The sequence below is a fragment of the Paroedura picta genome, chromosome 13 (genome assembly GCF_049243985.1).
Source record: "Paroedura picta isolate Pp20150507F chromosome 13, Ppicta_v3.0, whole genome shotgun sequence".
NCBI lineage: Eukaryota > Metazoa > Chordata > Lepidosauria > Squamata > Gekkonidae > Paroedura > Paroedura picta.
Genome location: NC_135381.1, coordinates 14,432,759 through 14,456,199, shown reverse-complemented (window position 1 = coordinate 14,456,199; position 23,441 = coordinate 14,432,759). Strand labels below are relative to the sequence as shown.

General features: G+C 48.2%; 2 protein-coding genes across 6 annotated transcripts; one reads left to right on the top strand and one right to left on the bottom strand.

Annotated features, from left to right (window-relative positions):
* The first annotated feature begins 356 nt into the window (after window positions 1–356).
* RNF215 (ring finger protein 215) lies at window positions 357–11,235 on the top strand. Its single transcript, XM_077308930.1, has 10 exons — window positions 357–885; window positions 2,888–3,016; window positions 3,843–3,914; window positions 4,021–4,106; window positions 5,914–5,968; window positions 6,977–7,081; window positions 8,102–8,218; window positions 8,315–8,452; window positions 9,546–9,648; window positions 10,644–11,235. The coding sequence occupies exons 1-10, from the start codon at window positions 607–609 to the stop codon at window positions 10,664–10,666; spliced, it is 1,107 nt and encodes a 368-aa protein (XP_077165045.1). The 5' UTR covers window positions 357–606; the 3' UTR covers window positions 10,667–11,235.
* A 176-nt stretch (window positions 11,236–11,411) lies between these two features.
* Window positions 11,412–23,391, bottom strand: CCDC157 (coiled-coil domain containing 157). Of its 5 annotated transcripts, none has more exons than XM_077308925.1 (11): window positions 22,639–23,391; window positions 21,936–22,234; window positions 20,675–20,846; window positions 19,283–19,970; window positions 18,296–18,373; window positions 17,333–17,532; window positions 17,043–17,219; window positions 15,729–15,897; window positions 14,354–14,493; window positions 13,253–13,329; window positions 11,412–13,141 (listed from the first exon to the last, which is right to left on the bottom strand). In XM_077308925.1, exons 2-11 carry the CDS (start codon window positions 22,181–22,183, stop codon window positions 12,841–12,843), a joined length of 2,250 nt encoding a protein of 749 aa, XP_077165040.1. In that variant the 5' UTR covers window positions 22,184–22,234; window positions 22,639–23,391; the 3' UTR covers window positions 11,412–12,840. The 5 variants fall into 5 exon arrangements, with proteins under 5 accessions (XP_077165040.1, XP_077165043.1, XP_077165041.1 ...); XM_077308926.1 differs by having other exon boundaries at window positions 12,986–13,141; window positions 14,350–14,493; XM_077308928.1 differs by lacking the exons at window positions 20,675–20,846; window positions 21,936–22,234; window positions 22,639–23,391 and having other exon boundaries at window positions 18,296–18,368; window positions 19,283–19,489.
* Between the last annotated feature and the right edge of the window lie 50 nt (window positions 23,392–23,441).

Sequence of the window (23,441 nt, the reverse complement as noted above, 5' to 3'; positions counted from 1 at the left end):
AACCTGAGGCTTCCAGCATTGCCTCAATAAAATCAGTGCCTGCCAATGCCTCCACTGACCAGAGGCGTTTCTGCATTGCTGCATTTATCAATAAAACCAGAGTCCAGGAGCACCTTTAAGACCCACAAAGATTTATTCAGGGCGTGAGCTTTCGAGTGCAAGCAAGGGTTGTCTGACGAAGAGTGCTTGCACTCGAAAGCTCACGCCCTGAATAAATCTTTGTGGATCTTAAAAGTGCTCCTGGACTCCAGTTTTATTGCGCTACTTCAGACCAACCCGGCTCCCCATGTGCTTTCCTCAATGGTCACCAGACATAAAATGCAAGAAATGTTTTATCCCGTTCGCTCCTTTACACAGAACAGCATTCTACCCCCAGGACCTTGTGGGCCTGAGTCGGTCCTGAAGGCCGGATGAAGCCCTCCCACTAGGATTTCTAAAGCCGGTCTCCATTCAGCGCAGCCTCCTCGCGAGCCGGCCGTCGCGAGCCAAGCCCCCCAGCCGGGTCGGCGGCGCTTCCTCTCGGGCGGGCCGTGGCGGGCTTCTCCTCAGCCGCCGCCGGCTGCGAGCGAGCGAGCGAGGGAGGCGGGCCTGGCTGGCTGGCTGGCCATGATGGCGGCTGCGGAAGCGGCTTCGGCGCCGGTGCTGCTCTCCTGCCTGCTGGGCCACTTGGGGGGCCTGCTGGTGGCGGCCGGGCAGGCCCGAGTGGAGGTGCTCTTGCTGCCGCCGCCGGCCGAGGAGCTGGCCGAGGCCGACGGGAGCTACACCCTGCAGGGCGCGCTGCTCGGCAGGCCCGGCCTGGAGCGAGAGAAGCCGCAGCCCAAAGCCGGCGAGGAGGAGGAGAAGGAGGAGGAAGAGCAGGAGGAGATCCGGGGCGGCCTGGTGCTGGTGAGCGGGCCTCGGGGCGGCCTTCCCCGGGAGGGAGGGAGTCTTCGGGCCGCCTCACGGGAGACAAGGGGCGGCCTCCGTCTTCCCTCGACCCCCGTCGAAGAGGGTGACACGCGAGTCTGGCGGCTTCCCCACCGAAAGCACACTGGCTGCCCCCACTGAGATCCCTTTAAACGGAGCATCATTCATCCGTCGTTCCTGACCCCGACCCTTGCTACTAACAAAACCCATCGGGTGAGGACAATAAAATCAGAGTTCAGGAGCACCTTCAAGACCAACAAAGATTTATTCAAGGCGTGAGCTTTCGAGTGCAAGCATTCTGCTTGCACTCGAAAGCTCACACCTTGGATAAATCTTTGTTGGTCTTAAAGGTGCTCCTGAACTCTGATTTTATTGTGCTACTTCAGACCAGCACGGCGACCCATTTGAATCCATCAGGAGAGGGTAATTGAAGGGTCTCTCTGGCAGGTTGGGGATGCCATGGACCAGACTGCGTCCAGGGACTACAGTTGCCATGAGCCCCTGCCGGCATGGCATGTTGTGCATGGGAATTGTAGCCCACAGGCACCTGGAGAGAACCCAGTTTGGCCACACCTGCCCGTAGGATATAGGCCAGCTTCCAGATTCTTGTCTCTGCAGGTAGACCAGAGGGCTGGCTGAGGGCGAAGATGCCAGAGCAACAGAAGCAGCCTCACCGGGTATCTGTTGTGGGGAGAGGAAAGGGAAGATGAACGGAAGCCGCTTTGAGACTCCTTTGGGTAGAGAAAAGCGGCATGTATATATTCTAGCATATTTGTAGAGCAAAATTACTCTAATTTAAACTATAAACATGTGCCTGAAAGTATGTTGAATATGTTGAGTATGCATAGGAATTATCACTATGTAGATTGGTGGTATTCTGTGGCTCATCAAGAACCATATTTGCAGTTGCTGTCAACCAGAAGACTCACATTTCCTTCCGTCCCTGACACAAGACATTCCTCTCACTGAGGCTTTTTCAAGGTGGGAACCATCTGCCAACACAAGCCCATCAGGCAATTGCCTTGGCCCATTGCTCTGAAATGTGGGGCAGGTGCCACATTAGGGAACAGTACTCAGAAGAGCTCCAGGCGGCATGCCAAAGAGCCATATGTAAGCCACTAATTATCATTGTTGTAGATTGTTGTATTACCTAAAAATCTTCATAGTACACATTTTGAATGAATAAAACCTTACGTTAAAAAAAAAAACTCATTCCAGATGGGAGGATATTTCACAGAATCTGTGCTCTCCAAAATTTCCAGGGTCTGTTTTGTAAAAATTGGGGCAAGGGAATCCCTAGGGGGAAAACTTGGTTAAAGAATTATTGATAAAGTTGCAGTGAGGGTGACACTCTGTGTCTTTGGGTGCTGGTGGGCAACTGGTCAGAGGTTTGTGGGCTACAAGCAGTAATGCCTGGTTCAGATGAGAAGAATCTATCACATATTGATCGTGCTCTTCCCCCCAAGAACTCTTCCCTTTTTAATCCATTCCGCTACGCCGTGAGGTAGATGAGCCTGAGAGAACCCCTGGTCCAAGATCACTCAGAGAGCTTAGGATGCTTAGGGTTGCTTAGGATGCTTTAGGATGCTTTAGGTTGCTTTAGGATGCTTAGGGCTGATCCTTCGTTGAGCAGGGGGTTGGACTAGATGGCCTGTATGGCCCCTTCCAACTCTTTGATTCTATGATTCTTAACTGAGCATGGGTGATCCATGGTCTCACAGGCCTCCTCCCTTATGCTCAATGGTTAAAACATTCACAGCAACCTACAGCTGGTCATTACGCTGCCTTCAAACTCATTTGCTCCTTTACAAAACAGGATTCCAAGCTATGGAGTTGGTATATTGGTGAAAGCATTTAATTAGATTGTTGGGCCCAACATGAGGGAGTGTGCAAGTGGAATGTGTCTGGGGCTCATTCGCATAGTGACCAATGCTGGGTCAGCCTGGACCTCACTGAGAGTATGTCTTCCTTTTTTTTTAAGGTAGGGGATACTGACCCCAAGTTGGAAGATGATGATGGATGGATTGGCGTTGTCCCGGTAGGTGAGGAACAGGCTGAGATTTCCAGAGGCAGCAGAGAAGAATCTTTTACCACAGCTGTGGTCAACAAGGTAAGTTCGCCATGCTTGCAACTCTTACCCTCTCACAGATGCATATCCGTCCCATGCATTATGAAAGGATGCTCTGCATGTGTGAATAGCCAATTACAGGTACAGTGTCACAGGTAGAACTGCCTTTGTAGCATCATCTTGAATGCAGTGGAGGCAGGTCCCATGTTCAGTTGTCAGTAATCAAATGTTACACTTGTATGTGTGAACCAGCCCCATCTTCAGGGAAACCACAGGCTGTGAGCCCGGGCAGATGGAGGTAAGAATGTTTTTGACAATATGGGACTGTGCTGGTGACCAGGCTTGTGCATACTGTGGGCCAAGTTAGCCCAAATGCTCTACCGAGAATGGGCAGAATTCTGCAACTTCACCAAGTGAAGCAGCTTGTGTTTCCTTCTCCTGTGTCATTTATACAGAGTTATACCTTTCTAAATCCAAGGGTCTAACTCTGTATAGGATTGTACTATCATTTATAGTACTATCATACTATTATAATATCATTTACCGTACAATCCTAAACAGAGTTATGCCCCTGGATTTAGGTTATAATTCTGTATAGGATTGCACCACTGGAATGCAAACCTCTGAATGTTTTAGATTAAATGTGCTAGAATCAGGTTGCTAGACAGCTTGTGCTGGCTGTGTGGATGGGGGAGGGATGACACAATCCTCTGGAGTTCTAGTATGATGGGAGAAAACTGGTGAGAAAACAGTGTAGCCCTGGCAAGCTAGCAGAAGCAAGCAGGGACCTGTAATTCTTTTTATCTGGAGCCTTTAGAGACTCAAGTGAGGTGTTACTCACTTTTTTCCTTGGCATCTTCTCCCGCAGATGAAGCGGGCCCTCGTCTTGGGTGCCTCAGCCCTGCTTATTCTTGCACTGAACCAGAACACGATCCGAGAGGTAAGCGCTTGCCACTCCCTTCTCTTTGCTGGAAGTCGGGACGGTCTGGAAGAGCCGGCAGCCATCCCAGCAGCCCTGGTGACTCTTGCTTTCCTTTCTGCTGCAGTTGGATGTATCCCAGGTTCTGTCAAAGCCGGTGATCGTTATCCAGACTTCAGAAAACGTTACCAAGCTCCTTGGAGCCTTGTTGCGGTGAGACTGGCAGTGATGGGCATTCAGGGGACAGCGAAGGGGCAGTATATCTGTTTCACCTTCCATTTCAGGCCTGTAAGCACTTGTTCTGTTGGCTGCCCTTGGTGAATATGAACTGACTGCAGGCAATCGGGCTGTGACATGCTGTTTTACTTGCACCCACCCTTGAGATCAACGCCGCATTCAACTCTTGGAGCGTTAAAGCCTCATTCAGCTGAATACAGCACCACAGAACTCTAAGTAGGTCTGCTAATTGGGTGAGCCAGATCCACGCCAGAGGCCAGCGGTCCACATACACAAACCCACAAGGGAAATTTGGCTGGCACACACAATCTACACAGCCATATTCTGCATTGGATGATGCTGAAGAGTGGCAGCAGGCTACTTTTGTACGGTCAGGGGCCATAGAAACAGCCAAAGGAGGAGAGAGGCTATCAGAAACCCTGGCGGAAGGAGGGTTGCTGAGGGATTGGGCTGGTTAGAAGGGTATGTGGCTTCAAGCAAGAAGAACAGAATCAAAGGGTAGAACGAGGGCATGGGTAGGGAAGAGCAGTTAGGCAGCAGGTCTAGAGCAAAATGCCTAGTCATTTAAAAAGAGGCTTAAGGGAAGCCAAAGCTTTTCATGGCTGTAAAAGATGTCACCTGGTAAATAACATCCCACTAAACGTCTATTACTCATTTTTTCTCCAGGCAGTTGGCAATCCTATAAAGAGATGGAAGTGGGCTTGGAGGAAGAAAGGGATCTTCTCCAGAGCCAGTGTGGATTATTTTAGTTGCCGGATTGTTATGGAAGCTGTGTCTTTTGTACTCTTTGCCACAGTTGTTGGTGTTAGTTTGAAAAGAGCAATAAAATATAAATGTTTAAAAGAAGGAAGAAGAAAAAAAATCTCCAACCCTCTGCCAGTTTGCTGAGGAAGCAGAGCTGAAATGTGATAATGGTGGTGCATGTTAATGGGATGTACTAGATGAACAAAGCTATTGGAGGCCATAGCCCCAACTACTGCACATTTTTGGAGTGTTTTACACTGCTATTCTAAATTGTGTTGGGACTGCACTTTTAGCTTTCTAACTCGCCACCACCCAAGGGCTGGAGCACAGCATAATGCAGCCTATTTCAACCTTTTGACTGTGTAGGTACTACTGAAACATTTTTTCATGCTTCGAGGTACCAGGAAATGATGCCAGCTGGCCACGCCACCCTGTCCCCCAGAAATGAGAGAAGCCTCAACCAGCAAAGGTTTAAATGGCCAGGGCCCCTCTCCTCCCCACTCCCTCCAGGCCCAGCATTGGCCACTTTGAGAGGGGGCAGGTCAACCTGCCCAAATAAGGATAGACATTTTTTTAAAAGCTTAAAACCCCTTTTTCTTTCCTCCTTGCTCAGCGCTGGAAATGGCAGGCACAGGATAGAAGGGTTCTCCCCAGCCACCATTTTGAAAAATCCCACCTCATGGTACCCTTGGGGGTCTTTGTGGTATCGTACAATCCCATGATACCATGGCTGGGAAACCCGGGCATAATGATAGAAAGCTGAGTTGACTCCACTGAGATTCTGATTTGTGGCTACAGTACAACCCATAATTGTTTAAAACATGCCTGGGCCTTTGGGGTTGGTGTGGGTGAGGTGCCCTCTTCTTCTGTACAGGCCTTTTGCTCAATGAGGGAGGTTAATTTTACTTTGGGGGGAGGGCAGGCTTCGTGTAGGTCAAGAGATGTGGTGTTCCCTCCCTCTATTCCTGTTGGTAATGGTTATCAAGAATGGGACAGAGAAACTGATGGATCTAACTGTTCTCAATCTTTTTGCCTGCAGGGGTCTCCGGGCAACAGCAAAAATCACATACCAAGCTGTGCTGCTGGAAAATGTGGTATGCATGATGGAGATGGCTTTGATCCTCTTACTAGAGGACTTACGTAGTATATATTTGCATCTAGTCTTTTCACTTGCCGTTCATTATTTCTGTGGTGTGTAAATTTGCTTTGCAAGCCACTGGCTTGCACGTCAACATACAGTATTTAATGAGGCCATACTATAGGTGTGTATAGTTTCAGGTGCAGAGCCGTTTTGGTCTGAAGTAACAGAACAAAATTTTAGTCCAGTGGCACTTCAGAACCAACAAAGTTTTATTCAAGGCATGAGTTTTCATGTGCATGCACAGTTCCTCAGACAGTGAAATAGGGATCATCACAGTGCAGATCTGAGTACAGAGTAAATTTAGTAAACAGTGTCACGTAGATATCCTACAAATATGCAGCATAATATAAAGCTAGAATAACAATTATCAGTCCTTTGGGTTCAGTTGCCGTTCACAAAAACATAAGGGGAATAAAAATATTACGGTTAGCGATTAATGGCAGATGCTTTTCCAGTTGTGAACAGAAGTAATGAAAAGAGACCTGTTGCTAGTCCTATCCATCTCAACTCACTCCATATAGATGTGGATAGATGGCATGCTGTGAGTACCAGTGTGGGATGGTGGCTACAGTGGGGAAGACTGGGAGACGTTAGATGAGTTACTCTGTCATAGGCTCACAGGGATGTGGGGAAAAATGGAGGACGGACAACTGCATTTGCTCCTTAAAGGAGGAAAGGTGGGATAAAAATGGTAGACAAGTAGGATGTGCTGGCCTTGTATGCATTCACTATAAGGTGATTTCCTCTTGTTTGTAGATAAAATACTAGAAGTGACTGTTTTTCTTCATAGTCACAACTGCTGAGTAGGAAATTTATATAGCAGTTCTTGTATTAGAAACAGATATTTTGAAATCTTCCTAGGTTTATGGATGTGCATATAAACCTCTTGTATGCTCAATGTTCCCTTGAACTTTTTCCCTTGCTGAGTCGGCAGAGTCTTTTTTGCATGTTTCATTTTTAGGGGGTGACTTTGACCCTGTGGTCAACCTGTGGCCTCTCCAGGGGCGGCCTGTATGGAGAATGGCAGGGAGTCATTTGTACAGGAGAGAACAGCTCGAGAGTGCAGGTTTGTGTCCCTCTGAGATGTCCTGTATAATATTCCCCCTCCCTGTCTTGAAGTTTGCTAACATAGTGTGCAAATGACTAGTAAGTAAATGACTAGTGTGCAAATGACTAGTAAGTTACTTGCTGCTACAAGTAAAACATCTTTTGCTGACCCGTGCAGCTCTTTTGAGCCATTTTAGTATTTCATTCATAACAGAGCTTCCAACTGTGGAACTGCAATAACTGGACAGCATTATATTGCACTGAAGCACATTGTGTAATTATCCTTCTAGCTGTCGATGACATTATTGCCTCTTATTTTACAGTATTGATAGATTCCCTCTACAGTGAGAATGTTTCATCCTTCCCCTCCAGTTTTTTAGGTCTCAGGTTGCCTTAATAGTTCCTGTAGACATAATGCTGACTAACCAACATACTCTGGAGGTATCTTTGTTTTCCTTCTCCTCTCAAAAAACATCTCATCCCCGTGACTCCTTAGAGTGCAGTTGGCCACCAGAAGGGATGGACTGTAGCGAGGCACAGAGGAAGTCAGCTTTGTTTGCGAAAGACTCAATGTTTTATGATATTATATCCTAATAAAACTCAGAGCTGTTGTACAATAGTGGTTACTTTCAGACTGGGGCAAGAGAATCCCGGGTCAGGACTGGTGAGCCTTGAGGCTTATTGTATCACTTTGGATCAATCACTCTTTTACATTAATCGATCCCACAGAGTTCTGAGGATAAAATGGAGAACTCGCAGGAAAGGTGGAATAAAAGTGGGATAGGTAGAGTACTCTACAGCTGCTTTTTGCTGTGGCTTTTGAATGTTGCTTTCCTTTTGTATAACAACACTGTCTATTTTTGGCTTATTTTTTAAAACTATCACTGAAATTTAAAGGGGATAAAACCCAAGCAGCATAACCTTGTCTTAAGCCCATTGAAATCAATAGGCTTAGAAATGTGTAACTCGCTACAGGATGCCACTTTGTTGACATTTATCCGGTCATTTGAGTTCTACTTCTTATGTGGCCTCTTTGCAGAAGTACCTCCAGCAGCTGTGGAACGCCATCCTGCTGATAGCTCTAATCCTGTGCACAGGAGTGATTGTGCAGGCGCAGCGGCAGTCCCGGCATAGCCAGCTGGACCAAGACTCTGAGGTATGTCTCCCCCCACCGCCCCATCCTGCTCGTCCAGAAGAAAGATTGCAGTGCATTACTAGGGAGGGCCTAAACCTGGTTTTCTCCCTTTTGTAGCTGGACCTGAAGCAGCACATTGCACAGAGGCTGTCGGCGCTGAAAACCCGCCGTTACCACCCTGGCAAGCTGCCTCGGAGCTGGGCTCATGAGATTGATAGCTGTGCCATCTGTCTGGACAAATTTCACAAGAACCAGGTAACGTTTGGCATGGAACAAGAATGTGCCTCAGAAAGCGGTAAGATTAATATAGATGCCCTAACTTAAAAAAAAAATCCAATCACAATTTTAGGCTGAAAACCACTGAGCTATGTAGTTTGACTTGGGCTGGGACCTTGGAGAGCAGCGTCCAGTGACAGGAGGTGATACTAGGCTTAATAGACTTGGTACAGCGCAACTTCCTTCTCTCCTTTGAAATGGGAGCCAGAAACTGTGTGACTCTCGTCTTTTTTCTTGTGTCTGTTGGTTGAATTGTTTTTGGTGCAAGGCCCTTGGGCCTTAGAACAGGAGGATAGTCAACCTGTGGTCCTCCAGATGTTGGTGGACTTTGCTGGCAGGGGCTTGTGGGAATTGTAGTGCATCAACATCTGGAGGGACCACAGGTTGACTATCCCTGCCTTAGAACATAAGAAAAGCCATATTGTATCAGGCCAGTGGCTCATCCAGTTCAACACTGTGACACCCAGGGGCACAAACACAGGTGCCATCAGGCGGTCCTCTAGTGGGGCCAAGACTCTAGTAGTTCTGCCACTGTTGCCCCTCCCCCCCAGCACCAGAACATCATTGCCCCATATATATAGTTCTATCTATTCCTTGTGGCTAAAAGCCATAAGTGGACCTCTGCTCCGTCTGTTTATCCAATCCCCTCTTGAAGCTATGGCCTCAGCCACCACTGCTGCTTGTGACAGTGAATTCTATGTGTTGATTAGTCTTTGGGAGAAGAACTTTATCAATTCTAATCATACTGCTAATTAATTCCATTGAATGAATGGTTTCTTGTATTGTGAGAAAGAGAGAAAAGTACTTCTTTCTCTACTTTCTGTATCCCATGCATAAATTTGTATGCTTCTATCATGTCACCCCCTCAATCACCTTTCCTGCAAGCTAAAGAGCCCTAGTCTCGTTAACCTTTCTCCATAGGGAAAGTGTTCCAACCCTTTTCTGCCCTTTTTGGGGAGTCTTGCCATGCCCACGGTGGGAGGGAGATGAGCAGCTTTCCCTGACCACCCTGCTGGTTTGGTGTAGTCCAAACCTTCAGCACAGCTCCTGTCCTTCTCTGCTTGCTTGACAGTGTCTTCGAGTCCTACCCTGCTTGCATGAATTTCACCGGGACTGCGTTGATCCATGGCTCCTCTTGCAGCAGACCTGCCCACTCTGCAAACACAACATTCTGGGTAAGATTCCCTGCCCGTCCCCCACCTCCACTGCAGGAAAGTCAGCAGCCACAAAATTATTCTTTCCTGGCCCTACTTCTGCAGATTACTAAGCCAGAGCCACAGCTGAGAGCAAGTATTTTTTGCAAGGCTTTCTTACTTGCCATAGCCCTGCCTTGTGGAGCTGGGCATGAGAACTGAGCAGGTGGAAAGGAACAATGCTTCCTTCAAGCCTGCCTCAGAGCTACGTCCTTGAATTTCAGATGTGTTACAGGTGGCTGTGACTATGTGGGGAAAAAGAGAAGGACATTCAGTATATTCTTAGAGGCAATATTTGTTGCAACTTCAATCACTCCCTGGTTTTAAAACCTGGTTTACAAGTTTGAGCTTTGCATGGAACACTGGGGTGAGATGGATGTGCTCTGCTAATTTATGATCCAACAACTTATTCAGGGTAGGATTGTCACTTAGGCTTAATCCTAATAATATAGTTGCCTAGATCTGTACTACAACCAGAAGGCTCTCCTCCAAGGTGGTAGCCAGAACAAGAGGTGGCAATGCCAGCATGTTTTTAGACTCCCTAGTTCAGCTTTTTGCAAGGCACACTTGAAAACAATTAGGCTGATTGGGGGTGGGCACTTTACACATGGTCAGAGGCACTTGTATATTTAAAAATGTGTGGTTTCCCACTGGGAGGAAACTGCTTAGTGCCTTTGTGGTATGCTTTGCTCATAGGTATCCGCTAAGAACAAAATTGTTAGTCCAGTAAAGAAGAAATATGCATGTTCTCGGTAGGCTTGTGCTATCCTTCCCAGATTTTACATGATCAGCTTTCAAGAGAACCACATGACAATTACCATGAAAAGCCTGCATTTCTCTCCCCCTCTGGTGCAAAAGACAGTAACTGTGGCCTAACCATCACTTGGGAGGCAGGCAGTGCATCAGTCAACGAACAAGTGAGCCTTCTGGTTCCATCCCTTTTAACAGGAACCCCCCTCCCCTTCTCTGCTTTTCAGGAAACTGCTGTGGAGACAGCTAGCAAGAGGGTGGCCCTTCCTCAAGGACTGTTCCGCTGGCACTCCAGGAGAAAGTGGTGTGGGAGGGAAGCCTTTTGGCTTGGCAGCTGCTTTGGGCAGTGAGGAAGCAACACTCTTAGCACTTTGGGCTTCCTCGGGATGGGAATTGTACGTATGTAAAATAATGCATTCATCTGTTTTTGGACCCAGTTGTTTACCTTCACCCTGGAGTGAATTCTTTGCCCTTTTGGTGTGTCCAGTGGCGTGGCCAGAGGTTGCACCAGTAAGTTTGGTTGTGATGGGGATGGTTTGTGCCTCCTTACTTGTGGAAGTGAGACTTGGGCTGCTCCTTTTCCCTTCACAGCCACTTTACTCTTGTGGGCAGGAAGGGTTCCTGAGGGGTGGGCTGTTCAGTTGGATCACCATTGCTTGCTAATTTATACTAACTTATTAGGGAAAGGCCTGACTGTAGCTGCCGGGCTGAGCAATAGTGTGGACGTGCTGTACCCTCAGCCCCAATGGAGTTGCAGGGCTCAAAGCACGACCTGGGCCTGTAAAGACCCCATACTAATAAAAACCAAGCAAAGAGCAACATGTGCTGGTCTTTATTATCATCCTGCCCTTCTATTGTGTCTTCCCCATAAATACTAGAATACCCTGCCGTTTCTTTATTTCTCTATTGCCTCTTGGCCATGAGGATCTCAAGGCTTGTCCAGGTCAAACACAGACAACAGGAGAAGACAACAGGAACCCCTAAGGGGGACAGAGGAGCCCCTCAGCACAGAACAGAGACTCACTTGAGGGCCAGTTTCTGCTCATTTCCAGGCCTGGGTGTGAAATCTTAACCTGCTGGATCCCAGGAGGCATCATCCCATTTCACCATTTGTATAAAGGTTAGCAGAGGAAGCCTTGTTCTAAGCAGGGGTAGTCAAACTGCGGTCCTCCAGATGTCCATGGACATTCGCTGGGAGGGGCTCATGGGAATTGTAGTCCATGGACATCTGGATGGCCACAGTTTGACGACTACTGTTCTAAAGCATCACAGAGTGTCATCTGCTGGCGTAAGGGGGAAGTGTTTCTCAACGGACTGACAATCCAGGCATCTTGTTTTTTTCTGAATTCATAATTATATTTCAAAATGTTGGCATGAAAGTAAGAAAAGGTCATCCCCTCTGCTTCTCTCTGTGTGTGTATTTCCTTACTGGAAAGATGCTAACAGGCACTCATACAGAGATAGTGCATGCAACCTCCTTTCAAGCCAATCTATCCGGAAGACAGTTTAGAAATGTGCTTTTTAAAATAATTCTCAGGACACTGAATTTTTTCCTCCAGTTTTACTTTGAGATGTTTCTAGGCTTGGGCAGAATCCTGTCCCTCAAGATTAGAGAGGTCAACGAAGAAATATTAGGCAGTAGCTTCACCAGTGGCTCTCATTTTCCTCAGGTTGGAAACAGAGGACAGGATGAACTAAGAAACACAACCCGTTGTGTGCTCCTGACAACTGGAAGAGAAACTAACTGTGTGGGAAGGAGCGCCACTGGCCAGCAGTACTGCAAGTCAACACTGCGCATGCACACCTTCTTCAGCCATGGCACACACTAGTAGAGGATGGAGCTCCAGCTCTCATTCACAGCTTCCCAGTCACCAAAGAAAGTCCCTACTCATGTTTAGCACCCCCTGAGCCCCTAGAGGGGACAGAACAGGCAGACAGCAGCTTCTGTCCACAATGGTCTTGGACATGGTGCAATCTGAGGAGAAAAACCTGTCTTCTCTCCCCTGCCTTGTTTCCTCAGGTGCTTAAAAAACAATATCAGCAACATACAAAGATCTGCAATTTGTCTATTGAAACCCAGCTCCCTATTGTCCACTTTTTCTGATACCCCTGAATGGATCACAAAAGGCACTGGAGAGCCTCTGCAGAATGGTAAAGGCACCATTGAGTTCTTCTCCACACCCTCAAAAAATGTCCTGCCATTCAAGAACACCTTTGCAGCTGCCTTTACAAAGCGCTCCTACCTTCTCCAGCCAACCACAAAAAGGCCCTAGACCAACTATTCAGGACAGGATACATGAGCCTGTTGCTCCCATGTGGGCCAGTCACTGCGTACTCTTTACCACCAAGCTCCATGCCCTGCCTCACTGCAGAATCCCAGTGATGTTCTCGGCAATTATTCGAAATTGTTCCTCTTGAGGGCTTTTATTTCTGGTGGTTCCGGTTGCAATGGGCTGGGGGCCTGCTCTTGCCTTTCCTCTTTCCTCTGGCATAGGTGCAGACAGTGAAGTCCTCGTGGGGGATGGTGAACTGGAATGCTACCTTCTGGGCGGCCTGGGCAGAGGCAGATTTTTCCAGTGGGCTAACAGACGTCCTGTGGGAGGCGGAGCTGTCTCTGCTGGGGGTATGGCTTCCTCGAGATCTGCTTTGAGCCCTGCTTCCTGGGCCGGCTTGATTATTAGGAGACCTTGTCAATGCTCCCTGGAAACTTGTTATTAAATGCTGCCTGCAAAAGGAGCAAAACCAAGAGCCAGCTGGGGAGAGGGCCTTCTCCAGTCTTGCCAAGAATCCCACCTCCCCTTCACAGGTTGGATAATCTACCAGCCAGTCCACTTACCCTGTGGGAGCCTGCACCGTGCTGTCTTCACACCCCGCTTTTGCAGACTGAAGCCACAGCTGGGTTGGAGGTACAAGCTATGGAAACAGGAGCTCCGTGTTAGGACTGTAGCACTTGGGCACCTCCAGTTATACAGCTGGGGCCTGGAAATAGGAATATGATGTGTGTGTGTGTGTTTTTGTCCAGGGGTTCCCTGGAACAGGCCTCCAAGGTTTAAGAACAGAGACACAAGCCACGCTGCCTGCATGACTCTGGTTGTATTGCTATGAGTTCCGAAGCTTTGTGTTGTGAACTGGCTACACTATGTTTTTTGCACAGCTAATGGGTGCTCAGGGGCTTATTAAAAAAGAACTTGCTGGAGAAATTCTCTCCAGGCTTCAGGTTGTGACACTCATCCTCTTGCAAGAGACACTGAGACAGCTGGAAGCAGTTTGGATTTGGACATGGCGAAGCAGACAGCTGAAAGTTCTCGGCTGGAAACGAACAACATTGAGCATCTTCAGGATACAACTGCTGTTTTGGGACATCTAGTAGGGGTTTGGCCGTAGTGGTGCTTGCTGTAAAAATATTTCTGCTTCTACTTGTGCTCTGATTACACTTTTGTCAACAGAAATATCAATAATATCACATGCCTCTAAGTGCCACCATTCATCCTGAGGAAGCCAAGTTCTAAAGCAGTGGTCCCCAACCTGCGGGCCGCGACCCGCGGCCCGCCCCCCCGCAGTAAAAAACTTCCCAGGCCGCAAGCTTGCGGCCCGGGAAGCTTCTTACTGCGGGAGGGCGGGGAGAGGGAATCAGGGCCGGGCCGCGGGGGTGCGGCCCGATGCGTGGGCGTGGCCCGTGGGGGTGCGGCCCGCGGGCACGGCCCAATGAGCGGGGGCGGCCTGATGCCCTGCCGGTCCCCAGCCTCAGAAAGGTTGGGGACCACTGTTCTAAAGGACCGTCCCTGGACGTCTCACTGCCCAGTACCTGTGTGGCAGGAATGCTTCTGTTGCTTAACCCCTACGTTCAGTTTGCCAGCTGTTGCCACCCAATACTCCTGTGAGGTGTGTCTGAAGGCAGGGCTCCCCCTTGGTGCTTTCTCTGGCACTGCCCACCTACTTTTGGTGCTTCCTGCTGTGCCAACTCCTTCATCTTGGCCACAGCAGTTCGGAGGCGTGTGTTTTCTTCTTCCAGGACGCTGATGCGGATGTTGTTGGCCTGTAGCTGCTTCCCCATGTCCTCCATAATATCCCCTGTGCCTGCAAGGAAGTATGGGGCCAGAGGTCAAGCCTACCACCTCTGCAAAAGGACGGGGCTCTGAAGGGCACATCATTCATGAAGGGCACACGTGGAAAGGCACCTCAGGAAAGTCACTTGGACCAGATCTTTTCACCAAGCTGCATCCTTGGTAAAGGAGTCTCTTCTTCCCCTTAACCTTCCCATTCAGACCCTGAGCTAAGCCTTGGCTTACACAGCCACCGTCACCATGAAGGTCTTCCAACAGACTGGCAAGCTACAATGTCTGTTCATCTATTTGGCCATTATTTTCCTGACTGCTGGTGCCGCATAGTGCTGTTGAGTTTGAGAGGTCAATCAGGCAGCCCTGCCTGCTTCAAAATCTCATTCCCTGGTTGGTGGGCCATAATCTTTCTCAGTTTTTATCTCCTTCCCCAAATCGACAACAAAGAGATAATAATTGTTACCAGCCTTAGGTCCTGTATATGAAAAACTCGGGAACACTCTGAAATGATAGGTATGTGCCAAATATATTTGTCTTCAACTTCTGTCCCACCGACCACTAGAGTGTGGGAGAGAAAACATGGGCGTTGCCTCCAAGGGATCTGAGCCCACGTCCTGTAGGCCCAAGTACAGCCTACCGTGCTCCCCTTATTTGCCAGCCACTCCTAAGAGTATTTGCCTTTCCTTCCTTTCCCTTCTCCCTTCAAAGCCCTATGGGACAATGCTCTGGAGCACAAGAAATAGCTATGACTCAAAGGACAAAACATCTGGAAAATATTTGGCTACTGCTAAAATTTTAGCATTCTTAAAAATGCAAGGCATCTGAGACAAAGTTCAGAATGGCGAGCTAGGATAGGGGTAACGGGAGATGCTTGAAGATCCTCCGAGATCGAGCACTCAAGAATATGAAAGGAGATGGTGATTTTACCTAAACGGCAAGGATGAAAACAGAATATGGAACATTCAAAAGTCTACTCTGACATAGGCCAGGCTAACTCAATCTCGTCAGATCTTGGAAGCTAAGCAGGGTCGTCCCTTGTTAATATTGCGATGGGGGACCGCCAAGGAATACCAGAGGTGCTCTGCAAAGGTAGGCAATGGCCATGTGCCTCTGAACATCTCTTGTCTTGAAAGCCCCACTAAAGGGGGGGGGGGTCTTCAAAAGTCTGCTGCAACAATGTCAAAAAAGAAGGTGGGGAGGAAAGGCTACCACATTCACCAGCACACACAGGTGTCCCTTTGTTTGGCTCCTTACTTTCAAACTGTGTCTCCACAGGGAGATGAAGATCTGGGAAGGACACCAAGAGTCTCTCCCTCTCTTTCAGCTGTTGGTTCACGTCTCCCAACTGTGACACAGTCTTGTGGAGCTCAGATATGGACTGCTCCATGCTCTGCTTTTCCTGCTGTGCTCTCTCCAAGAGTTCCTGCATTGAGACAGGAATGCTGTTAAGCTTCCCGAACTTTCCTGGATGCCAGAGCCTGAAAATGAAGCAATATTATGCATGCAGGTTTGCTCAGAGTGCTGATTTTGAGGTGCCAGGGGGAGATGGAGACAAGTCCTAGTTCTCGTAGCTACAAGAGGTCTTGTCCGTACCAGTGTGGTGTTGGGGTTCTGGTTTACTCTCACTGTGGAACTCACGAGGTGACTCTGAGCCTGTCACATTCCCTCAACCTAATCTTACAAGTTTGTTGAAAGGATAAATTGGAAGAGGGGAGGAAAAGGAGGCAAAAAGAACCAAAGAACAGTCATGGCATGGAACACTGCTCCTCGCCTAACAGATTTTCTGTGTATAATTAATCAAGAATGTCCTGGAAAAAGTCCCCCTCCCTACCATGATAATTTCCTTTAAACAACAGCTTTAGGAGGGAAGGAAACAGGGGAGCATTCAGCTCTGTGATCTTCATCTGTTACCACACGTGGTCCAGTCCAGAAACAGGCACAGAGGAGGAATTGGCAGATTTTGGAGAGGCCAAATGGTGCAATATGGCTAAAGAGCAAACACACCTACTCACATCTGCTCCTACCTCTTCCTGAAGAAAGGACCCACCCCATACCACCCTCACGGGGCTGGTGTTCCAGCAGTCCATCGTGCTGCTTCCTATCATTCAGTCAGCAAAATCAAGCAGCCTGATGCAGAAATATTGTTCGTTTAGCATTTCTTTCCCTACTCCTTATGCCATCTCAGCTGCCGAGATAGAGAACATCTTCAGCCAAGGGGATGTGGCTGAAGCACCCTGGAAGTTGATGTTGGCTGCCCCCTCTGGATAACACCCCATGGCTTTGGCCTATGGACACCACTCTTCTCCAGGCAGGGAGCTGGTTACAAGTGACCTCCCCTTTCCGAACACCAGCAATCAAGGCACAGATGAAATCCATCCAAAATCCCAAAGTGCAAGATTCATTTTTATTACTTTTTTTAGGAATGAAACTCTGAGGGCAAACTTTGGATCAGACCAACGGGGGCAAGAGCAACTGTTGCCCTCTCACTATAACCAACTCCTAAATACAGGATGGGAGGAGCTGTTCTTTCTCCCTGGCTGTTCACAGCCCCCCTTTTCAACACCCTACCTGCTGCGCTTTCATTTGATCCTGGATCTGCTGCTTCTCCTCTTGGAGGCCCTTCACCTGCTCCTGCAGCACGTACATGTCGTCTTCCCTGTCGGCCAGATTGGTTTTTAGCTGCTCACATTCCTGGTCTAGATTATCCAGCTGCAGCATTAGAGCCCTCTGCTTGGCCTGGAGAGACTTTGGCAGGAGAGGAAAAAGACTCAGAGTAATGAAAGCAGGGCTGCACACTCTGTGGTCGGTTTAATCAAGAGCACGGCTGAGCCAAAGGCTGGTCTCTGCCCTGGCCTCACCTCTTTGTGACGGAGCATGCTCTCCACTTTGGCCTTCTCTTTGTCGAGCTCAGCGGTGGTCCAGTTCAGCTGCTGCTTTGTGCTGTCCAGTTGGGTAAACAGGACCGCCAGCTGGGCCTCCACACTGGTCACTTGGCTCTTCTCCACCATGCCAGCCATCTTCACTTGCAGCTCCTGCAGAAGACTGCTTTTGGTCCGCTCTGTGAATGCACAACAGCTCAGGAGTGAAGGCTGGATCACTTCATTTTGGGGGATGGGTGGGGTGGGGTGGGAGCAGGATTCAGCAAAGCCAGGCTCAAAGCTGAATTGCAAAAGGTGGTGTTCACAATCCAGCTGAGAGGCACAGCCTGAACTTGTGTGTGTTTACTAGGAAGTAAGGGCCATGGAAGGTGGTATGGTATGGCACAGTACAGCCCAATCTCATCAAATTTTGAAAGCTAAGCAGGGTCAGTACTTGAAGGGGAGACCATCAAGGAAGGGTTTGCAGAGGAAGGCAGTGGCAAACCACCACTGCTTCTCACTTGCCTTAAAAACCACTTGCTGGGGTCATCATAAATCAGATTTGAACACATACATGGAGTTCAGTGGGGCTTGCTCTCAAATAAACATACAAACCTTTGCCCCCCCCTAGGCCCACTAATGTCAACAGACTGTAAGCGCACCTGGTTTCTGAACAGCCTCAATGGATCTCAGCTGCCTCAGGTTAATGACATTAGGGCACATACATATTTTTTTAAGTGTCTGAGTAACTAGGAGGCATCTGTAGCTGACAGGATTTGCTAGTGGGAATTTTTAGGAATAGGGGTCTAAGTGTGAACCACCACTCTTTACTGGCTTATCAGACACTGTCTCAGAAAGGCAGCTGGCGACCAGGGCTCTATGCAAATACATAATGAATAGGAGATTGAGGGCAGTGGGCTAGGGGACCGATGGAAATGCCAGAAGGATGGCCTCTGATCTTACCCAACTCTCGGAAGGTAGCTTGCTGTTGCTGAAGTGTCTCTTTCAAGGTGGAGATCTGTTCCTCCAAGAAAACCTGTCCTACAAAAAACAAACACCCAAATATTGACACCAAAGCACCCTATAATATTCAGCTGGCTAACAGCACAATAGAAAAGGAGAGGACACTCCTGAGTTGCAGACTGGAACCGAAAGGGAAGTTGCAAAGAGTAGGCAGAAGCAGGCTGTAACAATTGGGGGAAGAAAACCAGAATTGTTATGCTACAGACATTGTTTTTTTTACCGTTTCGATGGCTTTCCTCAAAGAATGTTGGACACTGCAGTTGGAGGCTCACAGCTCTACCTCCTTCCAGAACTATGATTTCCAGTATCCCCAGGAAGAGGAATCACGAAATCCACTTAAAATGTATAGAGTGAATATGCAGATTCCCCCATTTGCAATGCGGGAAACAAAAATGCCATGAAGCACCACCTCCCCCCATCATATGAATCTGTGTACAACCTCAATTCCCTCTGTGCTTTCTAACAAGGATACCTGTGCTAAGGAGGACCATTCCATGAAGCTGTCCTGGTACAAAGCCCAAGGTCAGGAATGGAATGAAGAGGCCCTTTGCCAGACTGATCACCCACCCCAACCAATATATATTTACTGACATTATCCCAAGGAAGGGAAAGAGTTCAGATGTACCAGGGTTCCTTGATACAGCTCTGCAGCTGCTGATGTGCACAAGATAACCGCAGAAGCATACTCATGGCTGGAAATACATGGCCGCATTCCCAAGTCCTGATCAACTGGGCACAGGAGGTTGCCAGGAGGTCACACAGATTAGGCTATTCTATTTCTTCTACTGGTTCCTTAGAACTAGCCTCAGTCTGCCCTCTTCTGCATGCTTATTTTCTTTTTTTGGGGGGGAGCTGATAATTAGATGGAAAGACAGATAGACAGATAGACACACAGGTCTAGAGAAAGAGATGGGAAAGAATATTCACTTTTCTGGAGGTGCTCTTTGTCCTTCTCAAGTGTGGCCACAAGCTGCAGACTTTCTGCATTCTTTTTTTCAGACAGCCGCTCTGCCTCCTTCATTTGCTGCTCCCGGGCTTCTTTCTCCTTCTCCAGGCAGCTCTGGAACGTCTCCAACTGCTTCTTCAGCTCCTCCTTTTGTTTCTCAGCAGCTTCCAATTCTTGCTTCAAAGGATCAACCAACTCGGTCAGCGTCTGGAGATGTTTGTTGATGCGGGAGAGGTCCTTGCTTTGCTCGGATGCCCAGTAGCTCATGTCCGTGGCTGTGAGGGGTTTCTGACCGATGGTTTCCTCGACCATCTGAAGGAATCGTTTCAGAGATGATGGGAGGTTCTGGCTGCTGCAGATGTGGATGATGGCATTACCCACTTCCCTGAGGCTGACCTGAGCCCTCTCACATGCATCACACGGTACTAGGGATGACTCGATGGTTTGAGAATGGATGCTCCGGACGCCCTGGCTTATCTGTGCTTGAGAGGAGACTCTGGTGGCACTGTCCTGGAGCCTACTGCTTGCTGACATGGGCAGTGGAGAAGACCGGAAGCTGGGCAAAGTCACATCTGAAAGGGCTGATGAGCAGCTTTTAAACCGCTCACTCTCAGCCCTTTCCATCTGCCGTGAAGGCCTCAGGTTGGAGACTTCTTCATTACGTTTTTTCTAGGCAGGAGAGAAGAAAGAAGAGATCACTTTCCCAGTTAATCTAGATGGTATTGGGGTGAGGCTTGCTTGCAAGTCTGCTCCACCCGCAGTCCAGCCCAGCCTAATGTCAGTCTACAGCAGGGATTCCCAACCAGGGGTCCACGGGAAGGAGCAAAGCCTGCATGCCTCCTCCTGGCTTAAACCTCCTTCTGCCTCTCCCTCCCTCAGTTCCTCCTCGAGCCTGCCTGTTAACATGGGTGGTGATGTCACTTCTGGGGTGTGTGGCGGGGAGGCTTGGCCAGCTGACATCACTTCTGGGGCTCCTTGAAACCTGAAAAATTACTTTAGGAGCTCTTCCAAGACCAGGCTGGTCTACAGTCAAATAGGGGCCTGTGTCATCTCTTTAGGTCCAACCCACCTCTTCACTGTCTTTATAGAAACCTTCCTTATTTATTCATCTAAAATGTTTTTATCCTGCTATTCCAAAAGCCAGGACATTTCACGATGCAAAGTTAGAAACTACTCACATTAAGGAAATAGCGTTTATTAATTAAATAATAATTTAAAAAACAATGCCTTTTATTCTGGGATGTGTTTGGGAGACTTCTTGATCTTTTCTGCTGCTTGCAAGTAGAGGAAGCACAAAGAAAAACTGCAGGTGGGTAAAGCCACAATTATCAAGCTGCACACAAATGGGTGAGGAGTTCTCCCAGACCACCTACCTCAGCCACAAGCTGCTGATAGAGGGTCCCCAGTTTCAGCATGCCGTTCCAGTACTTCCTCACAGCCAGCCCAATAGACATGCAGGATCCGGTCACTCTAGATGGAGGCACGGGTTGCTCGCTGATCACCTTCTCAGTGTATGCTGCAAAGCTCTGAAGCAGCAACAGCAGCCTTCAAAGGGCAGAAAGGAAATCCAGCAATGGAGAGTGCAAATCCGCATTATATGATGGCTGAGCCCTGGGATCCTGGGCCAATTTATCCAGCCATGTAATTGGGCCCTTTTTTCTTGCACACCATTCACACTACAGCCTCTCTGCTCAAGCCACATATAGTGTGCCACACAACGTGGCTGTGATTTCCCCCCAACTGGGAGGAGCTCAGTAGGGAGGGCTGCCTTAGAAAAAAAGACGGGCAAAGGAACTGTCTTACTTAAAGATGGTGATGGCAGCAACAGCAGCAGTAGTATTTTTCTCACCATAGCAAGAATCAATAATTGGACGATCCAGCTTGGGTGGAATTTTACCAGACCTCTGGGGACATTACTTTTAAAAATAACTCTATGTTCATTAAAATTGGATAGGGGCGACCAGAGACCATATAAAATTGTTCAGAGGAGCCAGGCACACCAGGGTTTATTAGTGCTACTGCTACAACCACTAAGCAATTATACTGAGTCCGGGTAGACGCCCTGATTTGTAACAAAGTCTGTTGCAGTGTAATCCAACAGAATGGCTCCGTTCTAGATTTCAAGGATCTTAGACTGTTAGCCATTAATCTAACAAGCTTTCAATGGGCCATGCCTGATCTCAGGATGATGCAGTCCTCAAAGGAAACAGAGCTTGTGCAACTGAAAGTTTCATAAGTTTAAAGTGGCCCAGGAGATGACAGGAAATCAGAATGGATGGCTGAATCCTTGGGTGAGTTTGCTGAAACTGTGGTTTGTACAACCAATCCTGGTTGAACAAATCAGTTGATCAGATGTTAATAACAAATAACAACCTGCAAATAAACCCAGCTTTGTATGCTTCTTGCCTCCTCCTTGTCTCCCCGCAGGGAGGACACCTTTTATAGACTGACATCTCTGTGGCCAGATAGCCACAAGGTTACCAACTGCAGCTTGCAAAATTCCTAGAGCTCTGTATTCCAGTACCATGAACCCTATTTTTATATGTTTTATACATATTTTATGCCAATAAAAGGTTACTGACTGACAGTACCATAGTTTATTACAGTATCCACCTCTGAACATGATGTCCTCACCTGTCAATTACTAGTTCCAAAAGAACCACGTGGGAGTGCTGAGTAAATACTGGATCATTCTCAACATAATCGTAATGGTCCAGCAAAGCCACCAGGTCCAGGTCACAGGACACCTTATCAGGAAACTTCCAAGAAGGATAGCGTACAGCCCCGGCTCGGGAGAAAACATTGATGACTGTCCCTTGTAGATCAGTGATATCCTTCCTCAGACTTTCCATACAGTTTTGGTTGCCCAGCAAAGTTGCCATATTGTCACCCTGATGTCATTCTAAAGCGCCTCAATAGCAGGACAGATATGCCTGGAGCAAGGGAGACATAAGTGACAATCAACATGCATCTGGCCAGCTGTACCAATATTATTGCAATACTATTAGCTGTGGCTAATGAGCTGCATGCATTTCCTTCTGCAAATTGGACCTCCACCCTCCCCACAGTTACTGGCACATGGTTGTCTCGCAGCTTGTTTCACAGTGGCCAACCAGATACAAGGGAGGGCCAACAGAGACCAAGACCTCCCCTGAGGTTGCTTTCTTAGCACTGGTGTTCAGATGCTTATATAGTAACCACTCTGCTGAGGACTAGTATCTTTAGCACATGCTGTGCTGACTGCTGTTTTATGCTCTGAATATAGAGACAGGCAGGGATTTCCCAGCCTGATCAAGGAGAGAATATTGTCCTCTATGCCAGCTATGGAAAGACTCACCTGTTGAGCCATCTTCCGGGATCTCAGAGGCTCGTCACCACGGCAACCACGAACGCCCTCCGAGACTCCGCCCCTGGCTGTAGTTGATACGTTCCACATAAACAGGACTTAGCGATAGAGAACATCCCACCCCCGACTAATGGCTCTCGATGACCGGCTTCCATTCGAACCCTCCGGCCATCTGCGGGGCAAAAGAGCCTTCTCAACCACGATTGTAGAAAACGTCAGCGTGGTTCTCACGTCGTCCCAGGTTCATCCATATTTTTGAAGGCTAGTTCGCCTATCATGGATACAGAGGGAGAGGCTGTTTTACATCTATACAGAAAATGCTTTTGTCTTTTTATGATGATGATGATAAGAGAGAATATTTTACATGCACCCACTTTCCAGGAAGTTCAGGTAGCGAACCACTGCAAAGGTTTTGGAAAAGCACGTCGTTAAAGATAGATTCAAGTGGGTCGCCGTGTTGGTCTGAAGTGGCACCTTTAAGACCACCAAAGATTTATTCAAGGCGTGAGCTTTCGAGGGCAGACACGCTTCCTCTGGCAATGGAACACAAATCACAAGAGTGCAGATATAAGGAGAAAGCAAATTAGTTAGCTAAAGAATGAGAGCTAGATCTCCCCAAGTTTGAATGCTCGCCCGCACTGCCTTCGTGTCGCGTTCCATGCCAACTAAGTATGTTCAATATGTATCCGGAAGTGTCTCTATAGCTCCTATTCCTTTTCTCTTTGTCAATAGAATGAACCGTTTTCCGGCGAAACGTTCGTTCCCATTCAGAACGCCTTCCGGGTCGGTGGAAG